This window comes from Vipera berus (genome assembly GCF_964194415.1).
Source record: "Vipera berus genome assembly, chromosome: W".
In the NCBI taxonomy this organism is placed as follows: domain Eukaryota; kingdom Metazoa; phylum Chordata; class Lepidosauria; order Squamata; family Viperidae; genus Vipera; species Vipera berus.
In genome coordinates this window covers 51,276,622-51,298,417 of record NC_138210.1, presented here as the reverse complement: position 1 = coordinate 51,298,417, position 21,796 = coordinate 51,276,622, and the positions used below count along the sequence as shown (strand labels likewise).

General features: G+C 43.6%; 1 protein-coding gene across 1 annotated transcript; it reads left to right on the top strand.

Moving 5' to 3' along the window:
- The first annotated feature begins 3,650 nt into the window (after positions 1 to 3,650).
- On the top strand, positions 3,651 to 18,823 carry LOC308676700 (uncharacterized protein). The gene is made up of 3 exons (XM_081342693.1): positions 3,651 to 3,946; positions 4,536 to 4,685; positions 14,030 to 18,823. Exon 3 carries the CDS (start codon positions 14,091 to 14,093, stop codon positions 15,549 to 15,551), a length of 1,461 nt encoding a protein of 486 aa, XP_081198819.1. The 5' UTR covers positions 3,651 to 3,946; positions 4,536 to 4,685; positions 14,030 to 14,090; the 3' UTR covers positions 15,552 to 18,823.
- The last annotated feature ends 2,973 nt before the right edge of the window (positions 18,824 to 21,796 follow it).

The following is a 21,796-nucleotide window of genomic DNA, read 5'->3' as shown; positions in this document are numbered from 1 at the left end:
AATACTGCATTCTAACCACTGCACCACCATAAATCTTAAAACATATAAAGAATGGTTGCTGGAATTGAGTGTATCTACTTTACTGAAAAGAAGGACTGGAGGGGTTAACATGAAAGCAGTGTTTCAATATTTAAGGGGCTGCCACAGAGTAGAGGGGGGGGGGGTCAACCTATTCTCCAAAGCACCTGAGGGCAAGACAAGAAGCAACGGATGGAAACTTACCAAGGAGAGAAGCAACCTAGAACTAAGGAGAAATTTCCTGACTGTTAGAACAATTAATCAGTGGAACAGTGGAACAAACTGCCTCCAGAAGCTGTGAATGCTCCAACACTGGAAGTTTTTAAGAAGAGATTGGACAACCATTTGTCTGAAATGGTATAGGGTTTTCTGCCTAAGCAGGAGGTTGGACTAGAAGGCCTCCAAGGTCCCATCCATCTCTGTTATTCTGTTATTCTGCTAAAATGGACCTATGAGAATTTCAATGGAAAAAGCATATTAAATTTACTATAAATATTATATTTAAGGAAAACTAGTATAAGATATTTTACATTGCTGGTATATTACTGCTGTTAAGATTGCAAAAATATGTAAACTCCCTTTCTTCCATTTGTGGTGGCAATGTTGCAACAATATTGGAAGTGAATTCATCATAGAAAGGAAGAAAGTCATAACTACATTTCAGCTAGACTTATTTTTAATTAAATTATGGGTGTATGCTTTGATATCTAGAATAACCTCTTATCGGAAAAGTAAATCTGATGTAGAAGTTAGTTTTATTTGGTAACCATTTCAGGATTCCAGTTTCTATATATTGTTGCTATATATTGTACCACAGCCCAGATTTGGCTTCTAGAGTTTATATTTTAATCTAATATATAGTTTATATATTATTTAAAGAATTCTTTCAATATTGTTTATTGTTTATAATTTTTCTTCTTCCTTTATTGATTTTAACTGCGCTAAACAAAATTTTTTTCCAGATCAATGAAGACATGGCTTGACTGAAAAATGAATATGAATTCTTTTATAGTATGCTAAAGCATTAATGGCACATTAAACTACATTAAGCATATCAGATTTTAGATCTGCTTGTTATTCAAGGTTAGGTTTAGGTTAGGTTTATTCAATTTCTATACCGCCCTTCTCCCGAAGGACTCAGGGCGGTTAACAGGGCATATATAAATAAATAACAGTACAAAAATTAAAAAGAAATTAAACCAATGCCCAATTAAAATACAATGACAATAAAATAATAAAAAACCCATTAAAAAGAACCCTCCCCATCAGGCCAGACCAGCTAGTTCAAAGAAGTGGGTCTTCAGCCCGCGGCGGAAGGAGTGGAGGTCCGATGCCATCCGGAGCTCAACCGGCAGTTGGTTCCATAGTGCCGGAGCACCCACAGAGAAGGCCCTCCCCCTGGGGGCCACTAGTCGACATTCCCTGACCGGAGGCACCCTGAGGAGACCCTCTCTGTGGGCACGCACAGGGCGGAGGGGAGTTGACGCCGGCAGCAGGTGGTCCTCGAGGTATCCCGGACCCATGCCATGTAAGGACTTGAAGATCATAACCAAAACCTTGAACCTCACCCGGAAGACAACTGGTAACCAATGCAGCTCGCGGAGCAAAGGTGTAACATGGGAGTACCGGGAAACTCCCAAGACAACTCTCACGGCTGCATTCTGTACCAGTTGGAGCCTCCGAGTGGTCTTCAAGGGAAGCCCTATGTAGAGAGCAGTCCGCCTCTTATGTTTGTATTGGCTTATCCCCCCTTTTTTGCCTATATTTCTTATTGTCTTTTTAAGTGGTGTTTGTGTTAGCATTGTTTCCTTTCCTCTGTTGTTTGGAATTATAATAAGATTAAAAAAACTGAACAAAACCCAGCTACAGGTGGTTATCAACTTACAGCAGTTCATTTAGTGACCATTTGAAGTTACAATGGCCCTGAAAAAAATGACTTCTGACCATTTCTCACACTTAAGACTGTTGTAGCATCCTCAGGGTCACATGATCAACATTTGGACACTGGGTAACTGACATGTATTTGGGACAGTTGCAGAGTCATGGATCATGTGACTGATGGTTGCGAACCTCTGACAAACAAAGTCAATGGGGAAGCCAGATTCAATTAACCACTGTGTTACTAACTTAACAACTGCTTAACAACACTGGCAAGAAATGTCACGAAATGGAGCAAAACTTACTTAATAACCGTCTTCCTTAGCAATGGAAATTTTGGCCTCAGTTGTGGTTGCAAGTCAAGGACTACCTCTAATTGGGCAAGTTGCGCTGTCCTGGTGTCACATGTATCCTGGGATCATCATATAATCACCATTTATCACCTTCTCAGCCAGCTTCCGACAAGCAAAGTCAGTGGAGGAGGCCAGATTTGCTTAATGATTGCACGATTCCTATAACAAGTCTGGTGGTACATTTAACAACTGTGGTAAAAGGTCATAAAATAACGCAAGACTCACTTAGGAATTATCTTGCTTAACACTAGAAATTTTGGGCTCAAATATGGCCGTGGCCCTTTAACCTCTCTCAATCCATCCACTCCAGATCCATGGGCAGATCTCTGCATTGGAGAAATTAAAAAAAAAACCACTTCATAAATGCATGGCACAACATAGGAGAACAAACCCATCAGGACAAGATGCAGCAGTCCATCTGCCTTTAAAAGACAAAGGCCACTCTTTCAAAGACAGCAAAGTCCACATTTTGGACAGAGAGGACCGCTGGTTTGAAAGAAGGGTCAAAGAGGCCATCTACGTCAAAACTGAACAGCCCTCTCTCAACAGAGGGGGAGGGATACGACCTCATCTACCTCCAGTCTACAACACAGTCCTTTCAACAGTTCCAAGAAGGCTCCACACCCATTTGCACCACTCAGGTGACATTGAGGATACAGATAAACCTCCAGGTGGCCTCAACGTCTCTCTAAAAGATTGCAAATGACCAGCTGTCAGCAAGGAATATAAATTCTTCCATTCCCTACCATCCAGTCAGAGGTGAAGAAGCTTCTTGGATGAGAAGCGAAATGTCTTCAAAGAAAAACAAGAAAGTCCAGTTGCCTCCTGAAAGAGCATCTTTGGGACGTCCACTCCAGACGTCAGTAAGGGAAGACTACATATTAGTGGGGAAATAATGTCCTAGTGACCACAACAGAAAGAACTTGTTAGTAGTGACCCCCACTCCCACCCCAAATATTGAGGCCTGGCCAAAGAGGGGAACCTCAGCAAGTTTCAAGACCACTGAAGCGACATTTCATTTTTTTTTTTAAATTCCATTTATATCCCACCCTTCTCCGAAAACTCAGGGTGGCTTACAAGCTTAGCAGTAGCCTTCATTCTATGTATATGCCTGCTTATTAGGGCTTTCATACACCCCCCAAGCGGCATTATTACAAAGTCAGCTTAATTGCCCCCAACAATCTGGGTCCTCATTTTACCTACCTCGGAAGGATGGAAGGCTGAGCCTGGTGGGATGCGAACCTGCACTAATTGCAGGCAGCTGGTGTTACTTAAGGAGGCATTAGCCCACTGCTCCACCAAGGCTCTTTTTATGATAACAACTGCAAAGATTATATGCTTTTTTATCATTATTGAAAAAGACCTTTGATTGCCTCTATGGAGCAATGATGAATAGTTTTGAATAGTTCCATCTCTTTGGCCAGCCTCAGTAGGCACAGAGTGTTGGGGGAGGGGCACCACTAAAAGGTTCTCTCTGTTGTGGTTACCAGAACATCTGGAGAGTCTTTAAGCTGCTAGCCTTGTTCCGAGGAACTCAGGAGGAGGAGGAGGACCCACCCTTCAGACCTGATAAGAGGAAGACATGCGAGCCATGATAACAGCTTTTGAGATGTATTAGTACTACTACTACTTCTTCTTTCATGTGCTTCAGACGTAGAAAGAGCCGCTGTGTGGAGACCAATCAAGACTGTGGTTTGGTAAGACAAAAATCTCTTCCCTCTGCTAACTCCTTGCAAGTCTCACCTGAAAAATCTGGGATTGGTCCCTGGGTGCTGTTGCTCAAATGTTCAGCTCCACCTGCAATTTCATTTGTCCATTTCTGGCCCCTCTGCTCAATCTCTCCCCTATTTACACGAGGGTGCCCATTGCTGTGTACTTGCGTATGACTCACCTTTGCAACTCTGAAAAACACAGGAAGTTGGCCGAAATGAACAAATGACTTGGGTTTGGTGTCACTTTTATGCAGTTGCCCAATTTTTTTTTTTTTGCTTTTGGCAGAAAAGGTGAGGCACAGCCGCTTCTGGAGCCTTTGCCTAGGGGAAAGGTGCTTTGTATCTGCTCAGAAGTACTCTTTCATCTTTTGTCCACTCTGGGGATATATCAAGAGAGGGCAAAACAAGGGTGTGGGGGGGGGAGACGGAACCCACTTTTCAACCCTGAATACCTTATCCAAGTCTTCAGCCTCAGATGCTATAGAAGTGGGTGGAATTAACATGATTGCCACCACTCAAAGCCACTTCCTCTATGAATGTAACGGTTAGCTTCTTCTTTTTCTGCATTTTCCAGCAGCACCACCTGCTCTGGTTTCATTCGCTCCTTCCTGCCCAATCAAGCGAGAACAGGGGAAACGGAGCCAGTTCATGGTTAGCAGACAAGATCCTTTCCTTGAAAACCCTGAGACCCATCCTGGCTTTGTCTGAAGAAACCTAGAAGAAGGTATAGCAGGGTGGGTTGGTGGGCAGGGAGCCGGGGGGTGGGATGCATCTTACTTATTCACTCCCTACAAAATTATGGCGGCGGGGGTGGGGGGGGGAAATATCAGTAGGAAATTGTTGCAGGGAGTCAAGGCAAAGGAGGTGAGTGTATTACTAGAGAGAGAGAGGTGTAGGTTTTATTGTTGTTTTTCAGCCAAATGCTTGACCAGCAAATGTAGTGGATATCTATGCCTCAATTTTGGATTCACAACAATCCTGCAAGGTGGATTAGGGTTATGATCTAGCGGAGTGGATGATGTGGAATGTAAGGCTCAATCAAGCTACTGTGCAGGTCTTCTCCAATCAAGGTTTGGGGACAAAGTTTCCCTACATCATATTGGGAAGAGGACATGTTAGTGGGCTGAGAAAAAATTGAAAGGGAAGCCGGCATGTAGGGTCGACCCTTCTGATCTTCTCTCCTAGCCTTCCAGAAGCAAGCTTCAGTTTGCATTAGAAGGGAAGTTTAGTCAAGGCAGAAGTGAATTTCATGGCCAGAACAGATGGTGTATAGTGGGGAGGTGGAAATGGAGATGAGATTTGACTTCACAAAACAAATATTTTGGACTGGTAAGCATTGTCATCCAGACCACCTTACAGATCTCACTGTTCTTCATTCGGTACCCCTCTCGAATCTTTGGCGGATATATCCTGTTCCCAAATCGTTGCATGAAAACTCACTGATGTGCAGCAAATAAGATGCCGCAAGTGATGGGGTTTGTGTTTGCATGCAGCGAAGAGCAGAGCTGCCACGAGGAAGGCGTCAACCCACAATTGTGTTTGTACCGATTTCCTCACCTTGAGTCTTCCAGATAGATTTTTGCTTGAATCATTTCTGGCCAGCCATGCCTCAGTAGCACCACTAGATTCTCTCTGCCCAAATAGAGAGCTAAGGACATAGCTCTGCTTGTTGAATGTGAACAATAGGACTGAAATAGAAATTTTCAACGGCTTTCCTTAAAAATTCTGGCAGCTGAGCTCAGTTACTTTACTGAGACCGATTCTCTTGCTTCTCTGATTTTTAGTTTCCCAGTGCAATGTTTCCCAACCTTCACTAGTTTAAGATGTGTGGACTTCAACTCCCAGCATGCTGGCTGGGGGGATTCTGGGACTTGAAGTTCACACATCTTCAAGTTGCTGAGGCTGAGAAACATGGCCCTGATTATCTGCATTTCCTCACAAGCCTCTTTACTTTTCAACCTTCAAATCCAGATTACTCTGGATGCCAGCTTTTATTGATGGGACAGCTCCAGTTGGTCCACCTAGCATCTTACCTGTTGATTAAGAACCCTGCCATGATGTGATGGCCTAGCCTGTCACCGTGTCACCAAGTCCAAGTTGCAGAAGTGACAACGTCCTTCCTGGCTTCTGGTGTTTGTAGGATGCCCTTTCTGCTGAGCAAGTCAGGCTAATTCTCAAACCTGACATTTAAAACAACTGGTGTTGTGTAGATGAAGACAAGCCATGAATACTTCAGGCCAAAATGGGGCAGTTTTCTCTTGCTGGTGGAAGATGCCAGCTGCTTCATTTGGCTTAGAACATAACTGCATGTGGGGATTCCTATAGGGCAGGGGTCTCCAAACCAGGCAACTTTAAGACTTGTGGACTTCAACTCCCAGAATTCCTCAGCCCGCATAGCATGGAATTCTGGGAGCTGACGTCCACAAGTCTTAAAATTGCCAAGCTTGCAGACCCCCGCTATAGGGTCTTGTTTCCCTCCTGGTCTCTGGGGATGGAATTACCAAATGAAGAAGAAAAGGTAGCGGGTTTATAAGAAGAAGCACCGGCTCTGAGGCAGGTGCAAGTCATATAGGGTTTAGAGGGGTATAGAATAGTTATCAAAGGCCTTTCATCTTTAGAACACAATATTTTATTTTCAAAACTCTCTAAATGCTCCAGTTATGTTGTTCTGTTCCAGATTTGCCTTGCATTATGCAAATACACGTGGTCTTTTAACTTTAATGACCTACTGTTAGCAAAACAGTTTCAATACCCTAGCATGGTGTGTACTGCAGAGGTGCGATAATGGAGCTTTAATGACCTTGATAAAGGTCACGGGGAGGGGAGGGGGGAGGGAGACTGCCCTAAGGACAAAAAAAAATAAAAAAATGCATCAGTAGCCATCCAGGCTGAAATCTGGGGAGGGAGAAGGGGGGAACTCCCATTTGATGGCGATCAAATTTTAAATATAATATTTAATATTTCTTTAAAAGATTTTAAAAACCATCACTTCCTAAGCAAAGAGAAATAGACAGAAGTCTTTTCAACATACTAGGAGTAAACCAAGAGAGTCTTGAGAAAGATAAGCAGTTGCAACACTAGAAAGCTGTTTTTTAGTTTCTATTTCCTTGCAGTCTTGCCAAACATCTTCATTAAATGTATGAGCACTTGAAAGTTTCCACTCATAGTTTTTAACTATAGTTGAAGGTTTCCTGTGGATAGTCTGGGACTTATTTTTCTGTCCAGCTTTCTATGCTACTTTTTAAAAATCTCCCTCTTTTTCCACCTCTCCCTCTCCTCTCCTCTCCTCTCCTCTCCTCTCCTCTCCTTTCCTCTCCTCACCCCTGCCCTCTCCTCTCCTTATGCATGAAGAAAGGTCTCCAAACAATTCTCATTCAGTTGTGTTGAGTGTGGCGTTGGTAGGAAATTTGCTGCCCTGTGAAACAGCAAGGAGAGTTGCAAAGAGGTCCGCCTTCAGGCTGACAAGCACATGGTGCTAACATCTCTCCTTCAACTTTGTCTCCAACATGAGAGTCTACTGGGAAGCTGAAGGAGATGATGGTTCAAGTGGGTGAGCAACGCGCACGACCTTGCATGTTGCAAAACTCACATGTTTTATGGTGGGTTTGGTCTCACGGAGGCTACATACCACCAAGAAGCACTATAGGACTTCCAGTCTTTCTGAACGTTGGTGGCGGTCGCTTCGCTGCTTATGAGAGATTGCCATTTCTATTCAGCCAACTTCATCTTCTCTACTAGACTTCCCTTCCATGGCTTTGTCACAAAGCCAGGCCCCTCAATGTGGCTGAGAGGATGATTACACAATAGACGGAGAACTCTACACCCATTTTGCAGCAACAAATTGCTTCCAAGTGTTGTTTGTCAAGGCTTGAATTTTTTTGAAGGTCTTGGTTTTTTTCAGACTTTGGTGTTATTGTCATTGTCAGCCATTCAGTCATGTCCAACCCTCGGCCACTCTATGGATCAGCGCTCTCCATGCCCCTCTGTCTCACACCCTCTGTCTCCTTCAGATCAGCCATGATCATCCTGGTGTCATCCTTTATAGTGTCTGGCCAGCCAGTACTAAGGAGGCCCCTTCTCTTTTTTCTGCTGATCACCCCCAGCATGACTGACTTTTTGAGTGAATCATCTCTCATGACATGACCAAAGTATGACAGCCTCTGTTTGACAATCCTGGCTTCAAGTAATATTTTTGGTGAGATTCGGGCTAGGACTTCTTTGTTATTTTTGCAGTCCATGGGATGTGTTGTTGTTGTTGTTAGTTGCGAAGTCGTGTCCGACCCATCGCGACCCTATGGACAATGTTCCTCCAGGCTTTCCTGTCCTCTACCATCTTCTGGAGTCCATTTAGGCTCACGCCTACTGCTTCAGTGACTCCATCCAGCCACCTCATTCTCTGTCGTCCCCTTCTTCTATTGCCCTCAATCTTTCCCAGCATTAGGCTCTTCTCCAGTGAGTCCTTCCTCCTCATTAGGTGGCCAAAGTATTTGAGTTTTAGCTTCAGGATCTGGCCTTCTAAAGAGCAGTCAGGGTTGATCTCCTCTAGGACTGACCGGTTTGATCGCCTTGCAGTCCAAGGGACTCGCAGGAGTCTTCTCCAGCACCAGAGTTCAAAGGCCTCAATTCTTTTGCGCTCAGCCTTTCTTATGGTCCAACTTTCACTGCCATACATTGCAACTGGGAAGACCATAGCCTTGACTATACGCACTTTTGTTGACAGGGTGATGTCTCTGCTTTTTAGTGTGCTGTCTAGATTTGCCATGGCTTTCCTCCCGAGGAGCAAGCGTCTTTTAATTTCTTGGCTACAGTCCCCATCTGCAGTGATCTTGGAGCCCAGGAAAATAAAATCTGTCACTACCTCCATTTCTTCCCCATCTATTTGCCAGGAATTGAGAGGGCCGGATGCCATGATCTTGGTTTTCTTAATGTTTAGTTTCAACCCAACTTTTGCACTCTCCTTCTTCACTCGCAACAAGAGACTCTTCAGTTCCTCTTCACTTTCTGCCATTAGAGTGGTATCATCTGCATATCTTAGGTTGTTGATATTTCTTCCAGCAATCTTAATTCCAACTTTTGACTCCTCTAGCCCTGCCTTTCTCATGATGTGCTCTGCATATAAGTTAAATAGGCAAGGCGACAGTATACAGCCTTGCCGGACACCTTTCCCAATTTGGAACCAATCAGTGGTTCCGTGTCCAGTTCTCACTGTTGCTTCTTGGCCCGCATATAGGTTTCTCAAGAGACAAATAAGATGTTCTGGTACTCCCATCTCTTTAAGAACTTGCCACAGTTTGTTATGATCCACACAATCAAAGGCTTTAGCATAGTCAATGAAGCAGAAGTAGATGTTTTTCTGGAACTCTCTAGCTTTCTCCATGATCCAGTGTATGTTGGCTATTTGATCTCTAGTTCCTCTGCCTCTTCGAAATCCTGCCTGTACTTCTGGTAGTTCTCGATCCACATACTGCTGGAGTCTAGCTTGTAGGATTTTAAGCATAACTTTACTAGCATGAGAAATGAGTGCAATGGTGCGATAGTTTGAACATTCTTTGGCACTGCCTTTCTTTGGAATTGGAATGTAAACTGATCTTTTCCAATCCTGTGGCCACTGTTGAGTTTTCCAAATTTGCTGGCAAATTGAGTGTAGCACTTTTACTGCATCGTCTTTTAAGATTTTGAATAGCTCAGCTGGAATACTGTCACCTCCACTAGCTTTGTTGTTGCTCAGCTTTTCTAAGGCCCACTTCACTTCACATTCTAGGATGTCTGGCTCGAGGTCAGTGACCACCTCATTGTGATTATCAGGGACGTTAAGCTCATTCTTGTATAGTTCTTCTGTGTAATTTTGCCATCTCTTCTTAATCTCTTCTGCCTCTGTTAGGTCCCTGCCATTTTGGTCCTTTTTCATGCCCATTTTTGCATTGAACGTTCCCTTCATCTCTCCAATTTTCTTGAAAAGATCTCTGGTCCTCCCTACTCTATTGTTTTCTTCTATTTCTTTGCACTGTTCATTTAAGAAGGCATTCTTATCTCTTCTAGCTATTCTCTGGACTTCTGCATTCAATTGGGCGTATCTTTCTTTTTCTCCCTTGCCTTTTGCTTCCCTCCTTTCCTCAGCTATTTGCAAAGCTTCCTCAGACAGCCATTTTGCTTTCTTGCATTTCTTTTTCTTTGGGATGGTTTTGGTTGCTACCTCTTGTACAATGTTGCGAACCTCTGTCCATAGTTCTTCAGGCACCCTGTCTATCAGATCTAATTCCTTAAATCTATTTGTCACCTCTACTGTATATTCAACGGGGATATGATTTAATTCATACCTGACTGGCCTGGTGCTTTTCCCTACTTTCTTCAGTTTAAGCCTAAACTTTGCAACAAGAAGCTCATGGTCTGAGCCACAGTCAGCTCCTGGTCTTGTTTTTACTGACTGTATAGAGCTTCTCCATCTTTGGCTGCAGAGCATATAGTCAATCTGATTTCTGTGTTGACCGTCTGGTGATGTCCATGTGTAGAGCCGTCTCTTGGGTTGTTGGAAAAGAGTGTTTGCTATGACCATCGTATTCTCTTGACAAAATTCTATCAGCCTGTGCCCTGCTTCATTTTGTACTCCAAGGCCAAACTTGCCTGTTATTCCGGTTATCTTTTGGCTTCCTACTTTAGCATTCCAATCCCCCATGATGATAAGGACATCATTTTTTGGTGTTAGTTCTATAAGGTGCTGTAGGGCTTCATAGAACCGGTCAATTTCATCCTCTTCAGCACCGGTGGTTGGGGCATAGACTTGGACTACTGTGATATTGAATGGTTTGCCTTGGATTCGAACTGAGATCATTCTGTCATTTTGAGGATTGTATCCCAGTCTTGCTTTTCCTACTCTTTTATTGACTATGAAGGCTACTCCATTTCTTCTGAGGGATTCTTGCCCACAGTAGTATACCTGATGGCCATCTGAATTAAATTCACCCATTCCTGTCCATTTTAGTTCGCTGATACCTAAGATGTCGATGTTCAGTCTTGTCATCTCTTGTTTGACCACGTCCAGCTTGCCTTGATTCATGGATCTTACATTCCAGGTTCCTATGGAGAAAAAATCTTTACAGCATCGGACTTTCCTTTCACCACCAGACATATCCACAGCTGAGCGTCCTTTCGGCTTTGGCCCAGTCGCTTCATTCTTTCTGGCGCTACTAGTACTAGCCCTCTGCTCTTCCCCAGTAGCATATTGGACGCCTTCCGACCTGAGGAGCTCATCTTCCAGCGTCATATCGTTTTGCCTTTTGGTACTGTCCATAGGGTTTTCATGGCAAAGATACTGGAGTGGGTTGCCATTTCCTTCTCCAGTGGATCACGTTTTGTCAGAACTCTCTGCTATGACCTGTCCGTCTTGGGTGGCCCTGCACGGCATAGCTCATAGCTTCATTGAATTACGCAAGCCCCTTCGCCACGACAAGGCAGTAATCCATGAAGGGATGTGTAATAGTTGCCTATAGTTGCAGGAAAAAAAGACTTCAAAACACAGTTTTGTTTATGGAGATTCTCAATCATCCAGGATTCTCAATCATCCAGGTTTTCTCTTTGAAAACATTTCACTTCTCATTTAAGAAGCTTCTTCGGTTCTAACTGACTGGTGAAGGATGGAAGAGTCAACGTTTTGAGGGTCATTCTGTTCCCTTTGTTCATTCATTAATGAACTTAAGTAGTCACCACGTTCATCTTCTGTAAATGAGTTGGAGATAATAAAATGACTTTGCTTTGCTGTTTTTTTAAAAAAACTTTCTTCTTCAAGGAAAACAACTGGAAAATTACGGAGGAACTGGGGTGGAACATAGTCTTGAGTTGCAGGAGGGAGAGAGCAAAGAGACAGTGAAACTGTCCAAAAAAAAAACCTGTCAAAAAAAACACCTGTCAAAAAACCTGTCAAAGACAGAGTCTTTGGTATGCAGAAAGAGGGTGAAGGCAGACGTCCCTAGCAATATGTAGTAGTCTGGCAAGGTTTTTGTCATTATCTACAGAGGTTCTCAGTCATCGTCATGGGTTATCTCAAAGGTGCTTTAAATAAAAAAAGAAAGAAAAAAACTGGAATATGCTTTCTCCTTGAGGAAGAAATGTTTTTCCCTTGAAGAAAGAAACCTCTTCTTACATCGTTTTCTTCAAGGAAATAACATTTCTTCCTCAAGAAGAAACATAGTCCAGTTGCCTTTTGGGGAAAAAAAGCACATTTGGGACATTTCTGTTAATAAGGTAAAGGTAAAGGTTCCCCCGCACATGCGTGCTAGTCGTTTCCGACTCTAGGGGCCGGTGCTCATCTCCGTTTCAAAGCCGAGGAGCGTCTCCGTGGTCATGTGGCCGGCATGACTAGACGCCAAAGGCGCACGGAACGCTGTTACCTTCCCACCGTAGTGGCCCCTATTTTTCTACTTGCATTTTTACATGCTTTCGAACTGCTAGGTTGGCAGAAGCTGGGACGAGTAACAGGTGCTCACTCTGTTACGCGGCACTCGGGATTCGACCTGCCAAACTGCCGACCTTCTGATCGACAAGCTCAGCGTCCTAACCCACTGAGCCACCGCGTCCCTTTCTGTTAATAGGTGAGCACAATAAAGAAATGACTTGGAAGTAACTCCACATCTCGTTCTTGGTTCCTTGGGCCATACTCATCTTCGGCCCATTCTTGAGGCAAAGGAACCAAAGATTTTTTAAAAAAACAAACAAACAAACCCTAATTCTTTCAGAAATAATTTATTTTTTTCCTGTTTACTATGTGTGTTAGCCCTGGCTTCCAGCTGATGTCATCCCTGGGCAGAGAATTCTTTCTTCACATTTTACATAGGGCAAATGTAAACTCTATCTGCTATTGCCACCTAGTGGTTGGAAGTCAAAATGTTCTTTTAGGAAAAGGGCATGTGGCATCTCTGGACTTTTAGCTACGTGGTTGCATGTTGGCTACCAGATGGAGAGTGACGTAAAAAGGGACTGAACACCAAGTATTGTTCCATTTTACAGATGTAACCACTGGTGACTATGTCACTGCACGTTTTTTTTAGTTCGTCCGAAAAGCTCAATTCTAATTGTACATTTCCTTCTGTTCTGCACCTGTGTTGATAACCTATCTGGTAACCATAGTGAATGTCATGTGGTCTAGCTATGTTATGAGTTAGCTCTGCTGTGTGTGCAAGTGTAAGAAAGTTTTCTAGTCTTTGTCTTTTTACACTTTTCTTTTACTGTCTGATGAGAGAGTATGTAGTCGGTTAGCTTTTTTTGTTTATATATATTTTTCTTTTGTGATTAAAGGTTTTTAATAGAATATGCATCAGGCTCTATTTTACTTCACCCACACACATTATGCATCATCTGAAGCACGGTCCATCGCCCTCTGATAGGAAGAATTATTCCTTGACAGACTAATTATATTGGCTTCATAAAGCTGAGTTCTGCACCCCTTGCCACATTCAGAAGTTTTTCTGCAGAACTCACAATTCACACAGACCTGTTAATAATCCACAGCCAATCTCCAGCGATAAAACATGTCTTAAAGGCACCTAAAGAGGATCTCCTGTCCTTTGCTTTAAGATTACAGTTCCACTCTTTCACCGCTTGCTCACAAGCCTATTTTTAGCTCTAGATTTTGGAATGCATTTTCTGAGAGTGGATTGTAAGTTGTGTATCATTGATAAGGTGTCTCTTCTTCAGTATTCACACATGACATGGTACTAGGGAAATATACCTTTGGACCACCAGAAGTATGGGTGGGTGGAGGGGCATCAAAAATCTGAGCAAGAGTAAGGTAGTGCTTGCAATTCCTCATCTCTATCCAAAAATTAATAGGAAAGAGGCATATGGTACATCAACATAGGCATTGTGGTGCAGGCTACAATGTATGTGGAAATCCATATCTTTGGATGTGGATCTCCACATTCTCTGGGCATATAAAAAATCCTTGGGTACAGTCCTTTGCCAGTTTAGGCCATTCTCCTTCTCAGATTGAAGTTTTCAAGTCATTCTATAGTTTTGCCCCTCTGTCTTAAGCATACAATGTTCTCTTACAACTTGTCACATTTTTTTTGTTCCCAGATTCTTTATAGCCATTACTTATTCCACACCAAGAGGGCCTGGGCTTGGGAATTCTGCTGCCATGGAAAAATCAAGATCCTTGTTCCAGCAAGTAATTGCCCACAAGATGCTTTTCGTTGTCTTCCTACTTTTCCCCACAGATATTCTTATAGAGGGACAAAATATAAGCGAGGTCACTGACCCCAAAAATATGAGCACCATTGTAAATACAACAGCCAGCAATATCAGCATCTCACTTCCTCCAGTATCTCCTAAGGTGACTGCAAAGATTTCCATGACATCTGTTACATCACCTCCTGATGCCACCATGCATGGCATTCTTAGCGGAAGTGTGAACACTTCAGTGCAACCAGCATCATCCCTCAGAGCAACACCTCCAGTCTCAAAACAGGAACTACATTCTTCCACTGTCGTGAAGGCTGTTGCCCCAGAAGACACTTCCTCCCCTATGCCAAGTGACGTCACGGTCTCTACTGAAGGAAAAAAACCTCATAGTGAAGCACCTCCAGTCTCAAAACAGGAACTACATTCTTCCACTGTCGTGAAGGCTGTTGCCCCAGAAGACACTTCCTCCCCTATGCCAAGTGACGTCACGGTCTCTACTGAAGGAAAAAAACCTCATAGTGAAGCACCTCCAGTCTCAAAACAGGAACTACATTCTTCCACTGTCGTGAAGGCTGTTGCCCCAGAAGACACTTCCTCCCCTATGCCAAGTAATGTCACGGTCTCTACTGAAGGAAAAAAACCTCACAGTGAAGCAGCTGAGGTACGAGAATCCACAACATCTCTTGGTCAGAAGGAAGTTTCCTCCAAAATGACTGTCGCACCACACTTCGATAGTGAGAAGGCGTCTTCTCCAGCAAAGGATTTTGGAACCAGATCCCAAGGGAGCTTCTCTGAGCAATCATCCAGTGCAATCGCCTACACAGAAGCTACAAAGAGTACAGAACCAAAACAGGGCAGAAAAGGACCAATACCACCAAGACAAGCTGTTACAGAATTGACTCAGACTCCTGAGACCAGCAGCCAGCATCCATCTGGTCCTTTCACCACATTGGTGACCTCTATCACCAATGCATCAGAATCTGTCCCTTTTGATCAAATTTCTTCAGAGAGGAAACATTCTGTCATCATTTTGGTCGTTATTGTCTCCATCCTGCTGATTGTGGGCCTTCTAGCTTTCCTGTATTTTAGGCGTCGTCGTCACTCTGGCTCAACCAGCTTCAATGCCCCAGAATGGCCTGGACAAGCAAGATTGCCGGATGATACGGGCTTGGATAAGGACATGGAGCAACAGGCAGGGGCTGTAGGGGAAGGGGAAGCCCGGCGTGGGACTCTTGTGACTTTCTTTGGGAAGCGCCAGTCTAGGGTGCCTTCGATAGCTATGGAAGACATGAATGGGAAGGGAGGAAAAGGGGAAACAGAGCAGCTGCTAAGTGGAGAGTCTGAGACAGGATCCACTTCACAGGTGACTGGGGATGCCAATGGCAAAGTACCAGAGCCCCTTAAGAAGTCTTCTTAGGTGTCCCCAGCCTCCAATAAGTTAGGAGAAAGTTCCTCCTAAATAGGGCTTCCTTTGCCTTTCCTTGGAGACCTTCCGCTTCCCATCCAAGAAACTTTTTCAGTTCAGTTTAGATGAGAAGCAAAATGTCTTCAAGGAAAAACCAGGAAAGCCCAGTTGACATTTGAAAAAGCACCTTTGGACCACCAGGACTCAGATTATTGAGAATCTCCATAGACACAACTCCTAAATAGTGAGTTAAAAGGTAGATTCACCTCTTAGGCCACTTCTGGAGCAGAAAATCTTTATGGTTTACATAGGCGTTGTTGGGTATATCTCATTATCCTACAGGATAGATGTATCCTATATCTTCTAGTCCAGGGATAGACAACCTTGGCTCTTTTATGACTCGTGGACTTCAACTCCCAGAATTCCTGAGCCAGCCATGCTGAGGGAAAAGGGAGAGTTTTCCAAGCTGAGCCACGCTGGCTCAGGAATTCTGGGAGTTGAAGTCCACGAGTCATAAAAGAGCCGAGGTTGCCTACCCTTGCTCTAGTCTATCCCCTGATCATTATGTTAAGATGTCCCTTGTTCATATATGAGGGATGAGTGGAAGATGGAGGAGTGAAAGAGAGAGTTCTCTCCCTCAACTTCTCTTATGAAAGTCCTCAGCATCTCATTTCCCCTGCTTTCTTATAAGCCACAGGTATGGCAGACCCAAAAGCAGAGAGAAACTAAACACTGGCCCAGCCCAGTTTCACCAAGAACTTTTTAATTTCATTTTCCCTCTTCTTTTAGAGCAGACATGTCAAACACAAGGCCCGGGGGCCGGATCCGGCCCGCAAAGTGCTTTCATGTGGCCCGCGAAGCCATCCTGGAAACAGTGAGGGAACGGCCCCCACTGCCTTGGCCCTGGCCCAGAGACCCTCCTCCTGCCAGAGACCCTCAGATCTGTCCCACTCCTACCCAGGCCCCCATAGGTACCCTTGATGCGAACGATGTAGATCTGGCCACGCCCACCCAGTAGGCCATATGCACTCTAGCCACACCCACCCAGTAGGCCACGCCCACCCAGGCCATACCCACCTGGCCCCCTGAGGGCAACTGCAATGCTGATGCGGCCCTCAGTGAAATTGAGTTTGACACCCCTGTTTTAGAGGATAAAAAGGTCCATGGGAGGCTGGATGGTTGACAAATTTCCAGGTGATGGTGGTGAGGGGTTGTGCCTGAAGAATAATGAGCATTGATCAGGCTTTGAGTCTATTTTGTGTAGAAGAAAGTCTTAATCCGCATCGCCAGAAAGAAAGTATAGTAACAAAAGTTCTACTTGCTAATTTTTTTTTATGATGCTGCAAATTGCTTGGCTGATTCATGCTCAGAAGTGCTGGGTGAATGGCTTTTATGCACACATGTAGGAATATCCTAACTAGATTTTTTTTTAATTATTATTAACTCAGATTTTATTAACTCAGATTTTTCATTGTATCAGCTCTCTGGGAATGTCTACAAAGGAAACGCTTTATATGGGCACCCCCAAAGAGCTGATATAGTTGGCAGTTAGATATGTATGTAGGTTTAAATGCTTTTATTCCATTCAGAGACCTTTCCAATTATTCTGCAGCGCTTTGTCCTTTGCATCACTTCAGAAGTACCAAGTTTAAAACAGCCATAGGAGAGGGTATTTCTTCCTTTTTTTAAAAAAAGTCTTTGGATTAAGATAAAGGCAAAATGGAAATATCTAATCGGCACAATGTACAAAATGTATAAATACGAGAGTTTAAATTTTGAATTATATGAACATATATTAAGTAGGAAATAGCATTATGCTTTGCCTGTCCTTGCTTACAGATTAAAGGTTTGTTTCTGTTGGTTCCAGTGGATTTCCGAGAACTTGGCAGGTTAAAATAGTTCATCTTATTACATAACTTTTACTTATTTTTTCCTAGGGTAATAACATTTGATCCTGAATAATTTTACTCTTGATGCTGAATAATTTCAGAGGAACTACTTAACAAAGAGCCAATTAATAAATACAGGTAGTTAGTCCTTGATTTATGACAGCAATGGTTCAAAGTTATGACAGCCTTGGAAAAAGTGATTTAGATCTTACTTGCACTTATGACCATCTTACCATCCCCACAGTCACGTGATCACAATTCACTTGGCAACTGATTTGCATTTATAAACTGTTGCAGCATCCTGTGGTCACATGATTGTTTCCAGCAAAAAGCACCCATTGGGAAAGTTAGATTTGCTTGAAGTTTGCTTGTGTCACTTAACAACCATCATAAAAGTTATTGCAAAGTTGGGTCTGCCTCGACTTACAACCGCAACATCTTAACGATGGAGATTCCAGGTCCAGTTATGGTCATAACTGTAGATAAACAATGGCAGAAATTGCAACGCAGTTCTATGGCTGATCTCTTGGGAATAAGTCCCATCAAACTGAATGAGGCTTACTCTGCCTAAGAGTGTCTGAAATTGCTATCCAAAGGAAATCTCTTTTCTCATTAGCCATGTCATGAGCTAATATACTATACAGCAGTGTTTCTTAAGCTTAGGAAGTTTAAGAGGTGTAGACTTCAACTCCCAGAATTCCCCAGCCAGCCATATTGGCTGGGGAATTCTGGGAGTTGAAGTCTGCACCTCTTAAACTCACTGAGATTGAGAAACACTACCTCAAGTGCTCATAGACTTAATGAAGATGTTTGGCAAGACTGCTCCTTTTCCAGACTTCATTTATCTTTGCCCCCGTGAGACACAAAATTAGAAGGCCAAATATGTGTTTTCTGAAAATAGTAGAAAGGCATTCCTATTTGTTTTCGAAAACAAGGGGAACTTTGCACAGAGATAGTTTGTCATGGGCTGGACTGGAGTGAGAGTATCAAGATTGAAGAACCTTGCAGACTAATAAACAAGCCAGGTTTTATGGAACTTTTAGTTTTTTATATTGCCCCACTAATACAATGCCTGACAGTTGTTTTTGTTTGTTTGTTTGTTTCATTGATTTCCATTCAGTTTTATATATTAGGTCTAGGCCTTAGTCAATCTGAATTTCTCTTGTGTAAAACTCACTGAAATGAAGAGGAGCTAAATAAGAACTTATGTGCCGGTTTCCGACTTAACTTTTCTCTTCCCTTCAGCTTCTTTAGAATTCTAAATTCTTTAGGATTCCCCTGTATTTTCTGTAATTGTTAGTTCAATATTTTTTATTCATTTATTTCAGAAGTGTATTTTTATAAGAATGTGTGGAGCTTCATTCAAATCTACCCAATAAAAAGTCTTAAGTTCAATTTAAATGTTTGCAGCATGGTTCTTGATGAAGTTGAAACCAGCTATTATGATCAGCTTGGCTTCATTTTAATTCTCTCCCCTCAGCACAGAGAGGCCTGTAAGAGACACCTGGGGCCTACCAAGAATGATAGATCCAGTGTCTCTCAACTTGGGCACCTTGAAGATGTGACTTGGGGAAGCCAGCTGGGGAATTCTGAGAGTTGAAGTCCACCCATCTTCAAGTTGCCAAATTGAGAAACACTAATTTAGACTTTGTTACTGTAATGTAGTGGGTCCGGCGCAAGGAAGAGACGCCAGCCGGAGTACGTGTTCAGCTCTTTATTGTGGGGGGTGCATACTCAGGAACAAGGGCTACCTGGTCTCCTTATATACTCGGCCAGGGAGGTGGCCAGCCAATGGGGTTGGCCCTAGGTTTCCCGCCGAAACTAGGTTTCCTGCCAAAACCGTCCAGGCCAACGCCCCCTAGTGGCTGTTGCTATGCAGATGCCTGCAACTAGATACATAACAGTTACCTTCCAGTTCTATGGACTTCAGTTCCCAGAATTCTTACTAATGGCCCCATTGACCGGGGTGTTATGGGAGTTGAGGGTGACACATCTGGAGAGCAGCGATGTTGGAAAATCCTAGTTTTGAACATTGTTTGCCATCAGATGGGTGTTATGTATTGAGCTTTTGGGGAATACCTTACCACGTGTAAGCTGGAAAGCTAATGGTTCTCCAGCAGCACAGATAGGACTTTCCAGTCCTGACTGCAGTCAACTTGGCGGGAATGATGGGTTCAATCTGATTGGTTGTTTAGACTATGGGAGACTATATAAAGATTGCATGGTTACCCTTAATCCTCAGTACAGTTATAGTTATGAATAAAGCAACTATTCTTCTGTACTCATCTGCCTGGCGTCTTTCCTGCTCGTCCGAACCCGAAACATAACAATGGGCATTCTGAGTTATTTATTTTGACACTCTGCAGGGCAGATCTACCACATTTCCTGGATTTAAGAATGAATATGCTTTTAGTTGTGCATATATAAAAAAATTCTGAGACAAAAAATATGCTTGCATACAGCAATTTGAAGGAGGATAAGGGGACACCACTATTTCTAAATTCCCTCTCTCCATCCATATCTACAGTATGTATCTGTCTATTTATCATCCCTCGATGCATGCATCCATCCATATCAGTCTATCATCTATCAATTATCCATCCATATCTATCTGTCTATCTGTCTGTCTGTCTGTCTAACATCTATCTATCTAGCTGGTCATTTGAATTTATCCAAGGGAGTAGAAAAGGCTTTGAAAGGAAGGAATCTGCCACTAAATCTCCAAGGTGGTTATCTTGTCACCAATTTCCCTTTTCTCTCTCTCAAAGATTCTAACTACTAGTATGGCTGTAAACAGCTTCTGCTTCTCCATGCTCTTCACCCAGGGTAGAAATTATTCCAGTCAGCTGTGCCTCCATGTTTCTTGTGATTTGGAGATGGAAAATGCTCACAAAGTATAATGTAAGCTTGAAAGGAGACTTAATCTCTGTCTCTCTCTCATCTATGTCATCTATCTGTCATCTATTATCTATCATCTATATCTTCTGTATGTCTATCTGTCCAGCTATCTAGCTGTCAAAAGTAATACTGTCTGAAATCCCCAGGAGCTGTCATAAAGTTCTCCAACAGATGGAACTCTTGCTAGCTAATCCTCAAGCCTTTAATCAAAGTTTCCCAATTTAAGTGCTGTCCAGATATAGGAACTTCTCTTTCCAGAACTCTCCAGACCCTGTGGTCAGCGCTGAGAATTCTGGGAGTAGAAGTTCACCCTTCTGGAAATTGTCAGAGTTGGGAAACACACTCTACAGGAGATCTCAAATTTAAATCTTGTCTCTCCTCATGTTTCAAAGCCATTTGAGAAGCAGGCAATTGGGATATATTTAGGATATTAATGCTAAGACTCGGGGGCTTTGCTGAGGGGATGCCAGTATTTTGTATAATCAGTCAAGTCCTTTGAAATTTCCTTAGAAGTGATCAGCTTTGATGGCATGTCCCAGTGAAACCAGAAGACCACTGGAGGGCATTGTCCTGGCATTACATTAAAGCACACACCTGCCTGACTATAATTACTTGTCAAACCTCTTCTTTTGTTTTGCTTGCCAATATTTTGGAAACAAGTCTGTAATGCCTGCCTTCACACTACATTGACAATGTTCTTTGTTGTCATTAGGCATTGATGAAGCAGCAAACATTTTTAATAACCAGCTTCCCTCTCCAAGAAAATTAAGAAGATATTTAGGACACCAGAATTATTTGATCTAATCTCTCAGGCCCCGTCCGACGAGCCACCCAAAGATTGACACCGGAACGGGAGCTGGTTCTTCTAAGCCGTGTTTATTATCCGCATAAACATTCGCTCAAAGACAAATGAAGTCAGCGTTGACTTTACAGCACAGTCAACGCTGTTAAATAACCGGCAAGGCTAACTCCCACCACCACACCCTTAATTACACCACCACGCCCCCACCCTACTTAAACCCCGCCTCCCATGGTTCCCTCCTTTTGGCTCCCGTCCCACCACCAATGCAGCCGGTAAGTTACCCCCCAGCCTAAACCTCCCTCTTTTCCCCCAGAGCTCTGCCTAGACTCTTCTTTTCCCCCACCACCCCAGATCGCCGCGAGCTGCTCGCTCAACCCCTTCCCGGCCCACCGGTTGTCTCCGTCACCCCCTGACCCACCCAGGCACCCATTCTTGCCCTGCGGCTCGGGCGCTGGGCAGCCACCGCCTAGTTCTTTGTACGGCCCCTTCCCGGCCTGTAAGCAGCCTCTGGAACCCGGCTGGCTGGTCCGCGGCCTCCCCAGCTGACAGGCGGCCCGCTGCTGCGCCGTTCTTCTCGCTGACCCATTCCCCGATCCGTCGGAGTAGCGTGGGCGTGGCCAGCCGTTCCCGGAACCCGGCAGCATGGCGAGGAGGCGAGGATGCCTGCT

Bases quoted from the DNA above. Each gene is read 5' to 3' on its own strand.
- LOC308676700 (XM_081342693.1), top strand. From the start codon at position 14,091: ATGGAAAAATCAAGATCCTTGTTCCAGCAAGTAATTGCCCACAAGATG.